Raw genomic sequence first — 19,264 nt, forward strand, 5'->3', positions numbered from 1 at the left:
CGACAACCACTGCAGCTCCAACTACAACCACAGCAGCTCCAACTACAACCACAGCAGCTCCAACAACAACCACAGCAGCTCCAACAACAACCACAGTTGCTCCAACAACAACCACTGCAGCTCCAACTACAACCACAGCAGCTCCAACAACAACCACTGCAGCTCCAACTACAACCACAGCTGCTCCAACGACAACCACAGCAGCTCCAACAACGACCACAGCAGCTCCAACAACTGCAGCGCCAACAACAACCACAGCAGCTCCAACAACGACCACAGCAGCTCCAACAACTGCAGCTCCAACAACAACCACTGCGGCTCCAACAACAACCACAGCAGCTCCAACGACAACAACAGCTGCTACAGCGACAACCACATCACCACCAACAACAACAACAGCTGCTCCAACGACAACCACTGCTTCTCAAACAACAACCACTGGAGCTCCAACAACAACCACAGCAGCTCCAACAACAACCACTGCTGCTCCAACAACAACCACTGCAGCACCAACAACCACAGCAGCAGCACCAACAACAACAACAGCTGCTCACACAACAACAACAGTTGCTCCAACGACAACAACTGCAGCTCCAACAACAACAACAGCTGTACCAACGACAACAACTGCAGCTCCAACAACAACCACTGTTGCTCCGACAACAACCACAGCAGCTCCAACAACAACCACTGCGGCTCCAACAACAACCACAGCAGCTCCAACGACAACAACAGCACCACTAACAACAACAACAGTTGCTCCAACGACAACAACTGCAGCTCCAACAACAACAACAGCTGTACCAACGACAACAACTGCAGCTCCTACAACAACGACTGCAGCTCCAACAACAACCACTGTAGCTCCAATAACAACCACAGCAGCTCCAACAACAACAACAGCTGCTCCAACGACAACCACTGCAGCTCCAACAACAACCACTGCTGCTCCAACAACAACCACTGCTGCTCCAACAACAACCACTGCTGCTCCAACAACAACCACAGCAGCTCCAACAACAACAGCAGCTCCAACGACAACCACAGCAGCTCCAACGTCAACCACAGAAGCTCCAACGACAACCACTGCTTCTCCAACAACGACCACTGCAGCTCCGACAACGACCACTGCAGCTCCGACAACGACCACTGCAGCTCCAACGACAACCACAGCTGCCCCAACGACAACAACAGCTGCTCCAACAACAACCACAGCAGCTCCAACAACAACCACTGCAGCTCCAACGACAACCACAGCTGCTCCAACGACAACCACTGCAGCTCCAACAACAACCACAGCAGCTCCAACTACAACCATTGCAGCTCCAACGACAACCACTGCAGCTCCCACAACAACCACAGCAGCTCCAACAACAACCACTGCAGCTCCAACTACAACCACAGCAGCTCCAACTACTACCACTGCTGCTACAACTACAACCACAGCAGCTCCAACGACAACATCTGCAGCTCCAACAGCAACCACAGCAGCTACTACAACACCAACTTCTGCTCCAACAACTCCTACTATAGCTGCAACAACAACCACAGCAGCTCCTACACCCACAGGTTCTCCAACAACAACCACTGCAGCTCCAACAACAACCACAGTCGCTCCAGCAGCGACCACTCCTACTGTACCTGTTTATGTGCTTGATGTTGAGTTGGTCAGCGAAGTCTTCACAGATGATCTGAATAACCGCAGCAGTCCTACATTCCAAGCTCTTGAAAGAAGAGTTGTGCGAAGAGTGAGTATGTTTAAGCTGTTTATGTTGCATTTTTCACGACTGCATCTGTGGCATCCACATGTTTTCAAATAGTTATTTTGATCTTTACATTTTGTTGAACTGAATCCTTTGATTGTTTAATTTTCATTTGTGGAATGTTTGATTCTATTGAAATTGTGGCTCAACTAACTAAAGGTCCTTACATCTTCCTCTTCCTTTTTGCAGTGTAATGCTGTTTACCGAAACAAATTTGGTAATCGTTTTTCGAAATGCAATGTGAAAAGTTTCAGGTAAATTAAAAATTACTTTGTAATTTATTTATTAGTTGTACACTATTTTTACTTTTATATGGACATGACATTTTTCACATTTAAAGTCTCAGTAGCAGGCAGCAACTTATTTACCTCATGTGTTGTCCAATTTGGTATCGTTATACAGACCTGTTTCAACACGAGCTGACGGAGTTGGTGCAGAGCTTGCAGTTACTTTCAATCAGACTACTCCAATCGCAGACCTCCCACAGAATAGCGTTGTTGCTCAAACTCTTGTTCAAGCTGCAAGTGATAACAGTACCTCTGGTGTGAGCTTTAATCCTGCTTCAGTTTCAGTATCAGGTCAGTAATCGTCACTCTTCACAATTTTGTATAAGGTCTGTGAATTTGACATCAGTGGCCATTTTATATCAACTCTGAAATCTACTGAGCACAAATGATCTTTAACTTGTTCCTTATGTTATTTTTTATAGCTGGTCCGGTTTCAGTTGCAAATACCACTACAGCTCCAGCCACTACAGCTCCAGCCGCTACAGCTTCAGCCGCTACAGTTCCAGCCACTTCAGCACCAGCCACTACAGCTCCAGCCACTACAGCTCCAGCCGCTACAGCTTCAGCCGCTACAGTTCCAGCCACTACAGCACCAGCCACTACAGCTCCAGCCACTACAGCTTCAGCCGCTACAGTTCCAGCCACTTCAGCACCAGCCACTACAGCTCCAGGCACTGCAGCTCCAGCCACTGCAGCTCCAGCCACTGCAGCACCTACTTCTGCACCAAATATACGTGTAAACGTGACCTTCAGATCTCTTCAAACCTCTTTTACATCTGATTTGCTGGATACATCATCTTTGGCTTTTCAGAATCGTGCTTCAATGATAAAGACACAGGTATGTCTCAGAAATCACAATTAAATTTTCAGACTCAAGAAACCTATCAAATATTTTATTGTCTGATCACAATGCTCTTATCTAATCCGTATGTAAATCAATATTGCATTTAACTGTTTTTGAATATCTTTTTTTTTTTTTTTGCAGCTTCAACCTCTGTATCAAAATACATTTCCATCCTCATTCAAGTTTTTGAACGTCACCGCATTCAGGTAATTTTCCACAATGACCTAGTTACAATTTGAGAATGTTGTCTTGAACTTGAATCTGACAAAATATTGTTTTTCTCCTCCCATCTGCAGAAATGGATCAATCATCAATGTACTGAGCCTTGCATTTGTCAGCACATTTGTTCCAAACAACACTCAGATTGCAGAAGTTTTGGTCAATGCATCATCGACTGTAGTTGGCTTTGACATTGAAGGAACTTCGATCACCGTCGATGGCATTTGTAAGCATTTATGCTGCCTGATCAAAAATATATAAAATTGCAAAACTGTTTATTTAACTAATGTGTTTTCAATTTCTCCTCATTTACAGCTTCAAGTGGAATTAGTCACAAGATCAGTCTCCTCACGGCATTGTGTCTGGTACCCTTGTCATGGCTACTGTCAAACCAGCAATAGCCTCAGCATTGATTAACATTCAAAAGAGAACAGGACTGCCTTTACTGGTATGTAAATATCCAAGATGGTCTTCAACCTTGTCTTGGATTCACTAACCATAACTTTCTAGTTAGGACAGTGGATTTGATTTGTCTGTTGAAACTGAATGAATGTACCTGGGAAGGTCCACGATCCTTGGCCATACAGAAAGACTATTTTTTTGTCCTCTAAAGCATCATTATAATTATAAACAATACAATATAGTATCACTTATATTTAGCATTGGGATTTTTTTTAAAAATGGTTGCACTATTAATAAACAACTGTGTCTTTCTTTCCTGTGAATTGTAAGTAATCTAGTGAGAGTTACTCGTGCTGTCTCGTTGAGTCTTTTCTCGTTTGTTTGCTAAACAAGTCAAACTAGCCACACTGAAAAGAACTGTAAAATCTCTCATTTCTACCTGAGTTGTACTTCTTTAGTTTGACACAAGCAGATGGAGAAATTGCTGATGTTTCTATATAAAGGGAAATACAGAGTGGTAAGATAGTCTTCATCTAAGTAAAGAATTGCACAAGTTTACGATTCTAACTTTTCTGTATATACAAATAAAATGTGGATTATCAAACAGGATTGTTATAGGGAAACAATTTCTTTTACCTTTTTAAAGGAAAACATCTTAAACTGCAAACCCCTGAACTTATGTGTTCAATTATTTTTTTAACTTGTCATTTTCAAAACAATGCACTGTCACCTTTCTTATTTATTCAATTTATATTTATGTAAAACTGTATCGCTGTATTATTATTATTTTTTAAACTTTTTGCTGTTTGTATTAAACATTTCAGAAAGTTTACAATGATCAGAATATAAACTCTTTAAAGAATTGAAATTGTCTCAACTGATTTTTGAAATTCTGGTTTGTTTTAGAGTGTGTCAGGGTAACTGTATGATCAGTAGCTGTCATTTAAGCACAGACAATAAACAATGTTTGTGATTTCATATAATCAATTTTAACAATAATGTCTTACAGTCTGTTGCAACCATCCTTGTGTCAGTGAAACACCTTTGGATATCAGATTGCATTTGCTTAATAGAAAACAGACATTTTGAGATATGTGAGAACCAAAACTTCCACTTTACATTTTTAAGCACTTCTTTGAGCACAAAGAGTACATTTTTGATTGTAACTCAGTTTTTAAACTTTTTACTGTAAGCTTTAATTCATAGAAGTTAGGAATTTGTTCATTTTACAACAAGAGGAAAAGGAAATCTGGACAACAATCGAGAGCTGCTGCTTTTAGCTATAGGGAAACAGAGTCAAGTGAGTCAGCGAAGAGGTTCATTCATCAAAACCTTTTTGGACAGGGCCTCCCTGTGCATATGTGGTTTCTCTTCAGCTCCTCCAGCTTCCTCCCACAGTTCAAAGACATGCTGATTAGGTTGATTGATGACTATTAATTGCCCCTAGGGGTTAATGAGTGTGGCTGATTGTTTTTCTATAAATAAGCAGTGGGATTTACAACAACTTAACTTCGAGGACACTCATTTTCAGATCAAAATAAATGCAGAGGGGCTGAAAAGAGTAATGACGACTAAATTCTTGGTGGTTTTCATAGATGACTGCCTAAACTTCAAATACCATATTGACTACCTTGTTAAACAATTATCAAAATACGTTGGTCTGTTCTTTAAGCTGAGACACCTGCTTCCTCATGCAACACTTCTTGTTCTTTACAAATCCCTCTTTGAACCCCATTTAAACTACTGCAACATTATGGTGTATTATTTACCCCACTCATCTACAAAAAATCATCCGCGCCATGGTCTGATTTCAATGCCCCAACCCATCTTATCTTCTCTATTTATGGTCTTTTAAGACTCACTGAATATAACATATTTCACAATGCATGTACTACGTATCAGGTGGTCTCTGGCTTGAATACTAGACGATGTGAGCTTGTTCCAATCTGCTATTCCCAGCACACCTACCTCACCAGAAACACGCACATCACATAATTACAGGAAAAAAACAGAGATTAAAACGCATTGCAAGGAGTGTAGTGTAATGTCACTTCCTACCTCTCAATCGTAAGGAAAACTCTTAAAACATCACTTTACTTGTTAAATGGGATCTACTGCAATTTGTTGTATGAATGAGATGTATGTCATGTATTATGTGTAGGCCACACACCCTATTTTTGTTTGTCATGGCCCCCTAGCATAAGCTTTAGATAGCTGCTTTGGGGACCAGTTCACATACATGGACACTTTCTTACTTTGTCTCAAATGTCAACAAAGATGTATGTGAATAAAAAATCATGTGAAATGTGAGGAACAGTCGAGGTTGCACTCTGCCTCTCGACCAATAACAACTATCATACGGGAAAAGTTGTATACATAATGGATGGATACTAGGATTCCTCTTATTATTGTGGTAACACTTCAAATAAAACTCACAATATTGACTAACTAGTTGCTTATAATCATACTAATTAGTAGCCTACTGGCTGCTTATTAGTCATTATTAAGCACTTCTTAGTACTGTATACTACACAAGAGCAAAGGAACACAGACTCAGGCTGGATTGGATTGTCCTTCCTATCCTCTTTGCACATCTTTAAAATGTTCTGCTGTGCCTTCTTATCTGTGAAATTATCCTAACTACCAAAAGGTTGACGTTGAAATCAACGGAATATGGACTACTATAGGCTACATTACTTTGGTTGTATTACATCAGCATAACATTTATAGTTCACATATGGGATTTAGATTATTGCAAGTTGTTCAAGCCATATCAATGCAACATGATCCGTGTGTCTGTTTTCTTTCCTTGTCAATGTTTTCTACTACAATTTACCGTAGGAATCAACATCAAATAACAGCAAGGCATCCACACTAAACATTATACAAGAATGTATAAACACAATGCTCACCTTCTTCACACAAAACAAAACTAAAGAAATAAATTAAATAAATGCAAAAGCACTAACAAATTACAAGTCAAATTAATAGTTAAACCAAATGCAGGTTGATTCCACATTTCATCAGATCTCAGTCAATACAGTGATGTACATCGGATGTTCAAATCCTTTCATAATTCCTTAAATTGTGAAACTGCATTATCTCATCTTCTTTCTTAAAGGAGGATCCATGCTAAAGGAGGTTATAAAGGAAGCATTGACGCACCTTTCCTCAGCTTTTAGAGCATTCGAACAGCGCTGATCACTTAGATGCTTCCAGGTCACTTCACTCTGTTAAGAACCTTCCTAAGCAAAAAATGAAAACGTGAAAGCACCCGATACACAGGAAATCAAACACAGGTGAGACACACTACACAGGTGAAGACAATGAGGGAAACGTTAAAGACTCAAGATTCACAGAGGGAAAAATAAACTACGAAGTACAACTGGAAATACTACAAACAAAGAGAACTCAATTTAACATTAATAATACATACTAGTACAAAGAAACACAAGTACGTATAGGAAACTACAAAATATAAAACACTAAAGACTATTGTAGGAAACATTTAGATAAAGAAACACACAGGAAAGGAAAACAAGCAATATCAAGAAAGACTGAAAACTAAAACAAGAAAATCTAAGCTGTAAAAATATACAAAACAGACAATCAACAAACTGCAGGATTTTGCAATTGCACTTTGCTTTTTTTTCCAAGACTGGAGGTTGTTGCTTTGGTAAAAGTAAGCAAAAGATCATAATTAATTTACACTCCCCTAACTTAATATCAATAAGCAGCAATGAGGAGAGTATTGAGTGAAAACTCTCAGTTAATGGCCTACTAGATATCCACTATTTAATTCAGTTTAATTAAAAAAAACCTCATTTGTCCCCTGGGGGCCATTCAAGTCCACACAGAGCAGTAAATGAATGACAGTGAGGCTATACTAAAAAATTTAACCAAAGATACAGAGTCAACAAAAGATTAAGTTTTATCAAAGAATAAAGTGCCAAAACGAATATGTCAAAAAAGAATAAGTGTCAAGATGTTAGTACAAAGTTAAAATACAAAATTACAAAGTTTGATACAAAGGACAGCGATCGATGATCTAAACAGACTTATATGTAAACAGATGTAAGCCGACAAGTGTGCATGTGAACAGAAGTAAAAGAACGATATGTAAACAGAGGTATCAGTGGACAGTGCTTCGACTAAAGAAGTAAACAGATACGCATACAGTATATACTATATATACTGTATATATATATATATATATATATATATATATATATATATATATATATATATATATATATATATATATACAACTCTCGAGCTAAATGCAAGTAGGGCCATTTGAATAAGATACTGTTGACTAATAAGCAGCCAGTATGCTACTTAGTATGCTCATCAGCCACTAATATTGAATATTGTTATCTGAAAATGATCAGATGCAATTCCATAGTGACACTAAGCTTTTTGAGATGATAATAATAATAATAATAATAATAATAATAATAATCATAATCATAATCATAATCATAATAATCATAATAATGGGCTACATTGAGGTTGACCAGTCTACTTTTTTCCTCATATTCTTGAACACTAGATTGATTTCCCCAGCGTTGCATGTTGCTCCCTTGTGCTTCACTGCTCTCTCGGTCTCATCAATGGAAAAACATGCAGACAGAGTAGGCCGACTGAAGCAACGATTATCGGCCGAACCGGAAACGGAACACACATGGATTTGTGTCTTTACAATTCGTTCATCCTGAGTGCAACCCAAAATAGCCTGTCTTCCAAGACAACAGAACAAATTTGCACTCGCAGTCTGATGCTTGTTGGACCATCTTGTTTCCTATAACACCAGCCTGTTTTACTGTCTTCGTGGGGAATTGACGGGCTTGTTTGTGATATCGCTGCAGCGTCTGGCCACCCACCATCTGTGGAAATGGGACAAGGGAACAGATGGCGCATCCAACCCGGCCTAAAGGAGGGCTGCTGACGCTGACTGTTGGGACAGCTTTGGGGATGAGTACTAAACATTAAACACGGGATTTTGCCTTTCTCCATTGTACAGTACACTGCCTGTATTCTGCAGACTTGACGATGTTGGCGTGACTCGGACCGGGGTTTTTTGCCATCGCAGACTGTCAACATTGATGAGCGACGACTCAACCGCCTGCAACTTAATCCCTTTTGACGTGCATCTCGATCAGTGAACAATGGTTGACAACCGCTACGCTACAGCTCTGGTCATCGCCTGCGTGCTGAGCATACTGGCCACTGTGTATCTGTCGGTGGCCATCGGTACGCAGCACTGGTACCAGTACAGCAGCCCCACCGTCCGAGGAGAGGCGAATGTGTCTGAGCTGCGTTCCCTTTATGAGGAGTTCATAGACGGGGAGTTTGATGAGAAAACCTACAGCGACACACTTTTCCGCCTCAATGGGACCGTGGGCCTGTGGTGGCGGTGTGTGCTCGTCCCTGCCAACTCTAACTGGTACAAAGAAACAGGTAAACAGCTGTCCTAACTTGTCCAATTACACAGCTCTGTCGTGTCAACAAACAGATGATTTACCCAAGCTGTGAGAAGCCTTTTAAGAATGCGCCCCGCCCTGTCTCAGGTAGATGCCATCAATTGTGGCTCATTCATTCCCCAGACAGGAGCTGTAAAGCAGGATGGTGCTATTAGCTCTTGTGCAGCCTTCTACAGATAAATCCTGCTTTATTGGATTTATCATACATGAAGCAGCACCAACTGCATCATATTCTCCGTCAAATGTTTTTTTAAGCTCCTGTGAGGAGATTTGAGCTGTGGTTATGAATCAAAGTTAAATTTATACTGAAGATTCTTCATGACCACGAGAACAGTTGTTTCTGTGTTTTCATTCATGCCTGGAACTGGTAGGGGAAAGTGTGAGATGAATTGATTTATTTCAGGCATTGTTCAAGTCAGCAGGATACGATTTGTTTGTTTTAAGTATTAAAAAAAAAACATGCACTTTGTCCTCAGTGGGCTCCAAATTTGACACAAATCACAAGTTCCTCACAGGACCTGTAAATATTTCTTATTGCAGCATAAGTGTAAGGCTATTACTAACACCGTAAAAGGGATTATTAAAGTTGTTTGAATTACTACTGTAATTGTGTTAAGTCCTGTTTAGGTTGTCAAAAAAAAGAAAATACTGTAATAGTCTTTTAATACATTGTTTGAAAACATAACAATTGTTATTTTAATAGTACATATTGTCGAAAAGTACCAGTTCTTGATTAAAACAACTTCTTTAATCAGTTATTGCCCTTTCTACCCATCAACAAATCAGTCGAAGGCACAGTCAGGGTTGTCTGGGCCCCACTTGGTATCTGATTGGCCTCTCAAGGTTCCACTTCAAAATAACAACATATGGTTTGCTATTTGCCTAATCAGAGGCTGGATTTTTGTTAAAATCAGCTATTTGGGCTGCGGCTCGTAGCCTTCTTTTAATTTCAATGTGATCTTGTGATCCCAAAGATCACAACATCAAATGATTAAGTTATCTCATTTGACATATTTTAACTATTATAACATGAGTAGTTAAAGTTGATGTGACAGTTGAAGTTGATATGGGTGTTGAGAGAAAGTGGAAATATTTGTTGTTCCTCTGGGTGATTGCACACACACCTTATAGTGAAATGAAATGGAAATGTTTAATAAAGTTAAATTGGGCTCTGTCAGTCACACATTTGTTTTGTTTGGGGAGGGGGGGGGGGTCATGGGGGTCATGGTGATACTTCCCCATTCAAGGAGGGGCTAGACAGAATAAGTTTGAGAAGAACTGACTGTTTTCATCAAAAGTGATTTAAAGTAGCTACAATGCTCAGACATTGAGTATTTGTGTTAATAACGTCTTTCAGATAAAAAGATGGTGTTGGAGTGTCGAAGCTTTAGCCTGACTCAGCAGTTTACTCCCAAGTATAAAGAACCCGGAAACCACAACAGTGGAGAAGACATGCTGCGCACATGTAAGTCTCCTCAGCAGGTTTACACTTATTCTAATAATAAAGCTTTATGTAAAACTCTGTGACAGATTACACCTTTTGTCCTTCTAGTACAATATGTATGGTCAATATGTGATATTTAATAATGCATTGTTCCGAATAAGTGCATTTTCTTCTGTCATGTCGAAAAGAAGGATTAAGATGAAATTATCTGTTACTTTGATGCAGATTGACTCTTTACTGTCTTTGTCTGCATGTACGTAAAGACTTGTGGAGGTTCCAGTTTCTGCTGCCACTGGTGTCCCTGGGTTTGGTGGCGCTGGCTGGCCTGACTGGGTTCTGTGCTTGCCTCTGCCGAAGCCTCACCCCCACCCTCAGCATAGGGATACTTCACCTGCTCGCTGGTAAGATCTGTTCAGCATCCAAAGGCCACATACTATAAAGTGGCCAGTTGCACTGTTGACAGTGCAGTTCACATGCAGTATGTTACATGTCAAAATTAGAATGAATTTATTGTTGTTCCTCATGGTCAATTTGTGCCATAGCAAATAGGAAATTCACTCACTCCACTCTGCAATCATGTTAGCAGTGCTGAGAGCCTAGTTTGAACTTCATGATGAAGTGTCTGAAAACTTTCATGCTCACAGTGACCATGTTAACATTCCAATGGTGAGCAGAGATGAAGGATATAACAATTTTATAGTTATAAAACAATAATCTAAAGGAGTCCCCTGATTTTGTGCCCTGCAGGTCTCTGCACTTTAGCCACAGTGTGCTGTTACCTTGCTGGGATGGACCTGCTTCACAGGGTGTCAATGCTGCCTGATAAGGTGGATGGCTCCTTGGGGTGGTCCCTCTACTTGGCCCTCATCTCCTCTCCGCTCCACATGATGGCTGCTGCACTGCTTGTGTGGGCGGCCCGCAGCCATAGTCAGAACTACTACCGCATGACCGCCTACAGGGTGGCGTAGACTGCTATTCAACAGTGAATCTCTGCCCTGCTGAAATTCATATGCCACTCAGACAAAAAGATGCTTTTTTTTTTAAATGGTCTCAGAGGAATGGGATTTGGGTTCTGTGAGTGTTGCCCTCTGATAGATTAAAGTGCAGGCACTCTGTGGTTATGACCCTATTTACTGCATTAAACGATTAAGTAAGGGTTAGGGGTTATTGGAATTTGTATAAAAAGGTTGACAAAGATTTTTGACATTGTTTTGGTCAGAACTTAACACCAAGCTGAAAAGAATAAGCTTCTCTGAGTTCCGTAATAAACATAAAATCCATCCTGAAATTAAATCAGGTTTTTTGGGGGGGGGGTTTAAGTTTGTTGCTAACAATCAGAAATACATTAAATGCTTCAAAAGTACTACAGGGCAAGACACCTGAGAGGGTCGAATGATATAGCGATCTAACAATTCCCATGGAATTGTTAAATCTTGGTTCAGTGACCAATTGTACCTCAGCTGTTGTTTACACGCAGTACTCCTGTGTCATGTGAAGTAATTATAGACATGTGACATTTACTGTCAGGTGTGGTGACATTTCCCCTTGTTCAATTATCTGAAACATGTTGCTGTACGAGTGAGATGTACTGGACACACCCTGAGCTTCTTTTCATGAAACTGCAGGAAGACTAGGTATAATGTATTGTGTCTGAGTGCTGTTGTGTAATTGGTCTTTGACTTCAACTGCTTTAAAACAAAGTCAGGGAAAGAAGGCTTTTGTAAGAAGTACAGAGAAAGAGGCATTGATTATTACTGTAAATACTGTTCTTATTGATGAGTCACATATTGTACACCCTTTTTTAATTGTTATTTATTTATTTATTCGTATTCAGGTCAGAATATGATTATCATATTTTTCAGCCTTGGTATTGCTTTCTTTGTTATTTTCAGAAATTTTTAACATTTTGATTATTTTTTTTAGACTTTTGCAGTTAAAACCCCCCGCCCGCTAAAAGTGGACATTTTGTCAAAACAGTAGTGCATTTTCCTCATTTTGTTATCCTTACTTACATTGGTTTTCTTTCGCTTTGTTATTTCAGTTGTGTTATTTATGTAATAAATTCCTATGTGTATTTTTAATTTAGTGTCATTTCAATTCTCCCGGATTTAAGGGAATGCGTATTTCCCTTTAAGGCATTATGATTGTAATTTAAAGGCCATATGGTGTGAAACTTCAGTATTCTTTTGCACTTAAATTATTGTTGAACATAGAGTATCCTGAAAATTGCTGGAGTGGTCAGTAGTGAATATCTATTTTTTAGACAATGTGTATGAAATAAAATAAAAACATTTAGAAAAGAATCAATATAAGCCTAAAAGCCATGCTATATGTTTGCAGAAATATATTAAGCACTACCTTTCACTGTTTCAAAAACTAAAGAATGTCTGAAATGATACACTGTGTTTGGTCATATGAGTATTATGATGAATCAAATGTATTTTACATTCAGTATTTTAATTCAAGAAATTGTTCTATCCCTAAATCCTTTAAACACTAAATGAATGTCATTTTGTAAGTTAACAGCGTGTGTGTTGGTCATTCTGTGGACCGGACACCACAAAAAATTTCCACCCAAGTTTTATTTGTGTGAATGTACAGTATGTGAGTGTACTTGTCCATCATTTGTTGTCATCATTCGTCCATCATCAGCTGTCATTTCAATAAAAGCTTTTTGTGAAATGGAAGTCATGGTCACGTCAGTCTCAGTCCTTCCTTAATCTTCTTCCTCTGATGCAAAACTCTGCTCGTCAGCCTGTTGCTCCTCCTCTGTCTGCACCCGGATTGCAGGAATGATCACGTTCCTTTTTCTTGCAAGTGAGAGAGCGATGCCCTTCTCGTAATAAGCACATTCATTGATAAAGAAAGGATAAAGAGGTTCTTTTCCTTTATAACTCAGTGTTTCACCTGAGAATGTCTGGAAAAGTGGGTCCTCTGGGTGAAGCAGGCAGAAGTCTCTATCCTGTGGGAAAGTAAAGACAATTATGAAATGGTTGCTAAGTAGTGATAGCAGACAGCTGTAAAATTAGAATTTAAATCTGTATGGATTAAGTTTTACAGCAGCTATGCATTAGTTGGATTTTAAAAATTAAAACATTCACAATGAAGCCTATATTTATACATTATATAAATCTCAAACATGGCTATATTGTTATCAATCCTAATCTAAACTATTACTACTACTAATATGTTCTATATTGCTATGCGTTTGTTATGATAGCCATGCTAGCAATGAGGATAACTCATGGGGTACATATAAATGCTTGCTTGTTTCTTTTTCTGGACCTGTTGAGCTTGAAAGATTCTGGTAGTGGTTAAATTATTCACCTTGACTGGAGAACTTGGTTTGCTTCTTATTTCTTCTTAGTATTTATGACCAAACAAAGTCTACTCTTCCGTTAGGAAATGCATTTTATTTTTATCTTAAAACTGTAGTCTTTTGGTGAAACTACACCACTGTTCCTCTAACATTCCTCCAGCTACCTTGAGTGGGAAGGGCCATCTATCTTCCTCATGTAGTGACAGGGTTGGACAGGAAGGGGTTAACTTGCAAAAATATGAAAATATCTAAAAATTACTTTCCAGAATTGTGTGTTTGATGTGCCATTGAAACAAATCTTGAACATTTGTGTAAATATTCCATATTGTCCTCACTCTCGTAGCACAAACTTATTTTAAGATGTGCTTGGTACTAAGCTGTATTCTTACTTTTACTCTTATTTATGTAAATATTTATTTACTAATTGCATGATGTCTTACTTGCGTTCTTATTCTATTTTATTAATATTTGAATTGTATATAACTATATTTCTACTTCTGCATTGTGTTTAAAGCAACTAAACTTATAACAATTTTCCCTCTGGGATTAATAAAGTATTTCTGATTTTGATTAAATGTAATGCTAAACCTGTGTATCACTCACAAATGTACTAATATAAAAAAATATAATAAAGAGGGCAGGATTGCAGCAATTAAATACTTACATACCTTTGTGAGTCTCAGGATTGGTGATAAACATCTCAAACCCTCATTCTTGTCACCACAGATCACACTGAATATTTGTGTGACAGCAGAAATGTTTTTTGTTTTTTTTTAAATTCACAAAGCCAGAAAGATTGCTACTTAAGGAAGTGACGGAAGACACACAACACATTTTCATTATAAGGCACTATCATCAAGCACCATCATTTCCATCCGACCGGTTCTACTCTTTAGTCACGTTTCCAAGCTGCAATGGGATCACTACTCTAACAATAACAATGTTTTCATTTTTCATTCACAGTTTTGTGCTGTATTTTATTCCATCTTTAAACAGGCAGATGTACATTTTAGTACATATACCATAGTAACCTAAAAGCACACGTTCTTACTGGATTAAAAAACAAAACATTCATTATTTTAAGGCTCTCATTTTTTTTAAACGTTGTTCAGGTGACCCCTGGAATTTCTACAAATTTTCACACACAGAAGTTTAAAACTAATTGAATATTCATTTAGTTTTAGGAAATATCATACACTTTACATATTTGTTGTGTTGCGAGCGTGCTTGTGGACAAGTTTCACATTTTTGCAAAGGGTCAGCTGAGTCACTTTGTATTGACTACAGATGTTTAATTGATTAAACCTGACAAATGTATTTTAGAGTTTTGGTATTTAAATCACTTTGTGAATGTCATTGACTATCACATGCTTGTTATGAACCATCCTAAAGAGAAAGGGCCCCACCCTGCATTTCAAACATTTCAACTGCACATGGTGTAATAATACAAAGAAAATGACACCACATGCACATGCTTACAACAACTAACTGGACAACAAATGTAAATCTTTTATAATCAGCAGGGCAGGTTACTGAAAAGACATTAAATATGATTCACCTTGGCACAGTGTGAAATACATGTAAACAAAAGCAATACTTTTTCTATTAGGACAAAAAGCCTAATTATGTTATTTATGTAGGCCTGTTATTCATTGTCATGGTCATTGAATGGCTCTTTTGTTAAGGGCTTTTTTGTTCCTTGTTTATACTTTTGTTGTTTATAGAAATAATTGGTCTTTATTTAATCCAACAAAGATAAACTTCTTTCATGACAGCTTCAGGCCACACTTTTTATCTATTTATACAGTGTACCTGGAGTTGAGGATGAATGGCTGCAGTGATGTTGCGTGTTTCACTGTCTCTTGGGTAGTCAATGTTTTTAACCATAGTGAACACCTCCACAAGTCCTCCTTCAAAAATAGTACCTTGTAAAAGAAGGAGAACAAGCAAACATGGGCTTTAATTAAAAAGGGCTTCAACATTTGTAACAATGTATGAAGGCAAAAATAGTCTTTCAGAATTTGTACTCATTTGCACCTGAGTTGAAGAAATGGACCCAATCCATCATGTGCTGCACACCTAATTTCATCGCTGTATAGATGTTTGACCTCACCACCCCATGGGGTTGAGGGCCAATCTCCATGGCTGTACAAAAAAAGGAATTTCAGATGTCAAATATTGCAGATTAGCATGCATTCAAAGGCTTTTGATAAGTTGGTTCTGCTATAAACTTACCAAAGCCGTGTTTTCCTACTGAATCGAGAGAATATGATTCTTTATTAGAGACGTCAAAATGGATGTACCTCATTGGTATGTCAGGCAGCTGCATCTGAAGTGAAACATCAGGCTTGACTTTAGATTTTAAGCATGAGTCGAGTCAAATTAATAATCAAATATATAGTATATTTCAAACAAATAGAGCTATTTAAAGTGCTTTGATGACATAGGCAACCAAAACCAAGTTTGACACTCAAATCAAGATTAATTCATGGTAATTAATAAAAAAAAATTACTTTTAGAAGAATTTCTGTGTACTTTTGAAGTGGTGGTGATTTAAAAATCAAGGTTGTGCATAATGTTTCATAGAGGTTAATTGTGATTCAAGCTGGTGGACTCCAACGGGGCAAAAAGAACCACCTGTCTTTCCATTTTAATTTCTAGGAAGAAGTTTAGGGACATCTGGCCTTTAATATTCTTGAAACAGTCTAAGAGAGACTTTAAAGACTGCAGGCCGTTTAATCTTATGGGTGATATAGCTGCTAACACCTGGCAAGCAATAGAAGGGGATTCCATACTTCCTAATGAAATTACCCAGTGGGATTATACATAGGGTAAAGAGTGAAGGCCCACAAACAGAGCCTTGAGGAACCATACAGCTGAAAGTGGTGCTCAAGGGTAAAGTGTTCCACAGACTAGTAGAAATACCTATATTTTTCCAAGTTTGACTGGAACCAGGTAGGAGCCATTTCCTGGAATCCCACCCACTAATCACACCTGATTATAATATTAATAACACATCTTTGTTTCTTGAAAGTTTCTTGAACATGTGAGGTTTACTAATTTTTCTCTTGAATGTAAGTACTTACCTGCAGGTATCTGAATATGTGCAGGCAGATCCAGTCACAGTCAGAATACGCGATGAAGCACAGTCCCATGTTGGCAGTGGTGTTATGGAGGTCGCAAACAAGATCCACTGATTCACGACTTCCTTTGGGACCCAGCAAGGAATTCAGATCTCTTGATCTGATCATTTCGTAGGGTGGCTTCTCTGACAAGGGACAACTGAGAGACAGCGATAAAATCAGCTTTCCAATCATCACACACAACATAATTGTTAACATATGTTTCTCTGATTTCTTCCTTACTTAAGGATGGCATGGGTGAAACAGCGGTTCAAATCTGTGTCAACATATCTGCGGCAGTGCTGCACAGCCTTTGGGTTCCCCAGAACCAACAGCACTGACAGTGGTTTCTCCTCTTCCTCCTCCCTCAAGTCCTGTTTCTTCACTTTAAGCAGCTCTCTAACTAAGTATACCCCAGACAGCTCATTACCATGGGTACCGCCACACACCGCCATCCGGGGCAACCTTGGCAAACATACAACCTCCATCTGACTGAAAGTAGGCAGGGATACAGTGGAAAAAGTTGAGAGATTTTAAGCCATATATATGAGACAAAATATGTGTTGTTTTTTAAAATCCTCCCATCATACTCCCTTTTGGGTTCAATTTTGAGCAGAGCAGGCACCGGTTTGGTTTCATTTTCTCTTCTAATCACATTCCTGTTTGATCAGTATAAAGTACTTTCAAATGATAGCAAAAGAAACATGTTTTCTCCTGTCTTTTTGACTCAGTGTTATGTATCAGTTACTCCAATGTTGATTTTAGTGGGTACATTGCAGATAACAGTGAAACACAGAGCAGAGATATTGATTTTTGTAACCTTACCTCACCTTTCTGTTGTGCTGAAAAACTGTACAGGGGCAGTTCCGGGTTTAAACTTAATGCAATTACTATTCTCTAAAGCAGCTCTGAAATGAAAAGTCATCTAATCGAAGAGGAAAACTGGCTAAAATTTTAGCTAGACATTCAAAAATACGAGAGGAAATGAATGAAGCAGCAACATACTGGGCATCTTACCCAGTCTACGCTTGCGGTTACCTTTCTCTTTCCTCTCCCCTAACGTTTACCCTCTTCCACCCTCTCCCAGGCTTTCATGCAGTTTTACTGATTCAGCATTCCCATCCCAGCCTCTGTGCAGGCTATAGCCGCCTGTTTTTGCAAACTCTCACCGTCTCTCTACCACCTCTTGTCCACTGCACTGCACTGTACCACTCTGTATCATAGGCAGGGTGTGTCCTGAGTGTGACGTGATGTATTTGTGGCTTCCCTCCATCCCAACAGCTGTGAGGTCCACAACTCCCTGTTTCTCTCTCTCAGCCCCATGTATAGGATGGTTCCAGTCTGCCTTTCAGAAATTTGGCTGAAAATAAATCTGCTGGCATGACACAGCAAGAGAGGCGCCTGTGGCGTGTACAGTGAAAGAAAGAATGTTTATAACCAGCTTTGGTTGAGAGAGTACATAGATTTAATCATAAACTGTTAAAAAGATAGTTATTTTTTTAGAATGGTGATAACATTATCCTCCCTCTGAAATGCATTGTTTATTTTTTTAAAGTAGATTCATTTATGATTTTTGATATATTTATGGTGTTTATCAGTAAGGATTAATGTCTAATTACCTTTATATCCAAAAAATGTTGGTTAAAGCTGCCTGGAATAATCTAAGGAACTACACTACTCACAATAAGTTAGGGATATTGTGAGGTCCTCAGTGGGTCTCATACATAAGGTGTTTGTTTCACTTCAGTGATTTTTGGGATAGGGAGGCAATTGTATTAAGGTGATAGACACCTCAATTTGTGTTTTCCACATAATGGTCTCACTATGTACAGTGCGTCTTACATATTGGGGCTGATAGCAAAAAATACAAAAAGACAACTCTTTCAATGTGGCATCACTTTCAACATTCTGTAGGTATAAAAAGCAGGTATTGTCAGTAAGTCATTCCCAGTTCATCATTCAAACAGCCATGAACACACAATGTCACTTAACGGACGAGCAGCGCCACCTGGTCATATCGCACCTTCAGGTCGGTAGCAGGCAGTCAGATGTTGTGAACTTGGTGTGTCTCATAGTGTTATAAGCAGACTTGCAGCAGGGCACAGAACAACTGAAAGTGTTGGTGACAGACCCAGGAGTGGAGCCCCCATGAGTAATGGACCGCAATGATGACCAGTACATAAGGACCTCTGCACTCACACACCACTGTGCTTCTGCCACACAGCTGTAGGCCTATTCACGAGCAGTACGAGGAACAGCACTCATGTAAATAACAATATCCCTAACTTATTGTGAGTAGTGTATAAATAACATATTTTAGCAGGACATTTTAGCACCCTTGCTGCTATGCTCGCCCCCCTGTCAGGCTACATGACAGCCAC

The 19,264-nt window shown here is 39.0% G+C and overlaps 2 protein-coding genes and 2 long non-coding RNA genes across 9 annotated transcripts; 3 read left to right on the forward strand and 1 right to left on the reverse strand.

Annotated features, from left to right (window-relative positions):
• The first annotated feature begins 1,405 nt into the window (after nucleotides 1-1,405).
• LOC306841503 lies at nucleotides 1,406-2,522 on the forward strand. The gene is made up of 3 exons (XR_013781532.1): nucleotides 1,406-1,748; nucleotides 1,953-2,017; nucleotides 2,166-2,522. It is a non-coding gene; the product is annotated as an uncharacterized lncRNA (long non-coding RNA).
• A 688-nt stretch (nucleotides 2,523-3,210) lies between these two features.
• LOC306841521 lies at nucleotides 3,211-4,383 on the forward strand. The gene is made up of 2 exons (XR_013781539.1): nucleotides 3,211-3,339; nucleotides 3,429-4,383. It is a non-coding gene; the product is annotated as an uncharacterized lncRNA (long non-coding RNA).
• Nucleotides 4,384-8,095: 3,712 nt separating this feature from the next.
• On the forward strand, nucleotides 8,096-11,949 carry LOC306841204 (claudin domain-containing protein 1-like). Its single transcript, XM_079370927.1, has 4 exons — nucleotides 8,096-8,975; nucleotides 10,356-10,463; nucleotides 10,706-10,843; nucleotides 11,190-11,949. The coding sequence occupies exons 1-4, from the start codon at nucleotides 8,684-8,686 to the stop codon at nucleotides 11,408-11,410; spliced, it is 759 nt and encodes a 252-aa protein (XP_079227053.1). The 5' UTR covers nucleotides 8,096-8,683; the 3' UTR covers nucleotides 11,411-11,949.
• A 290-nt stretch (nucleotides 11,950-12,239) lies between these two features.
• On the reverse strand, nucleotides 12,240-18,113 carry LOC306841205 (N-acyl-aromatic-L-amino acid amidohydrolase (carboxylate-forming) B-like). 6 transcript variants are annotated; one of them, XM_079370929.1, is made up of 7 exons: nucleotides 18,053-18,113; nucleotides 17,127-17,375; nucleotides 16,848-17,043; nucleotides 15,997-16,090; nucleotides 15,799-15,906; nucleotides 15,574-15,686; nucleotides 12,240-13,404 (listed from the first exon to the last, which is right to left on the reverse strand). In XM_079370929.1, exons 1-7 carry the CDS (start codon nucleotides 18,103-18,105, stop codon nucleotides 13,159-13,161), a joined length of 1,059 nt encoding a protein of 352 aa, XP_079227055.1. In that variant the 5' UTR covers nucleotides 18,106-18,113; the 3' UTR covers nucleotides 12,240-13,158. The 6 variants fall into 6 exon arrangements, with proteins under 6 accessions (XP_079227055.1, XP_079227057.1, XP_079227058.1 ...); XM_079370931.1 differs by lacking the exon at nucleotides 18,053-18,113 and adding an exon at nucleotides 17,922-18,050; XM_079370932.1 differs by lacking the exon at nucleotides 18,053-18,113 and adding an exon at nucleotides 17,901-18,044.
• Nucleotides 18,114-19,264: the final 1,151 nt, after the last annotated feature.

The sequence above is a fragment of the Symphodus melops genome, assembly GCF_947650265.1.
Source record: "Symphodus melops genome assembly, chromosome: 20".
NCBI classification, from domain to species: domain Eukaryota; kingdom Metazoa; phylum Chordata; class Actinopteri; order Labriformes; family Labridae; genus Symphodus; species Symphodus melops.

Bases quoted from the DNA above. Each gene is read 5' to 3' on its own strand.
- LOC306841204 (XM_079370927.1), top strand. From the start codon at position 8,684: ATGGTTGACAACCGCTACGCTACAGCTCTGGTCATCGCCTGCGTGCTG. The intron at 8,976-10,355 runs GTAAACAGCTGT...AACGTCTTTCAG, and splicing joins TAACTGGTACAAAGAAACAG to ATAAAAAGATGGTGTTGGAG. The intron at 10,464-10,705 runs GTAAGTCTCCTC...ATGTACGTAAAG, and splicing joins AGAAGACATGCTGCGCACAT to ACTTGTGGAGGTTCCAGTTT.
- LOC306841205 (XM_079370928.1), bottom strand. From the start codon at position 17,808: ATGACTTTTCATTTCAGAGCTGCTTTAGAGAATAGTAATTGCATTAAG. The intron at 15,907-15,996 runs GTAAGTTTATAG...TTTTTTGTACAG, and splicing joins AGTAGGAAAACACGGCTTTG to CCATGGAGATTGGCCCTCAA. The intron at 13,405-15,573 runs GTACACTGTATA...ACTTTCCCACAG, and splicing joins CCATTCATCCTCAACTCCAG to GATAGAGACTTCTGCCTGCT.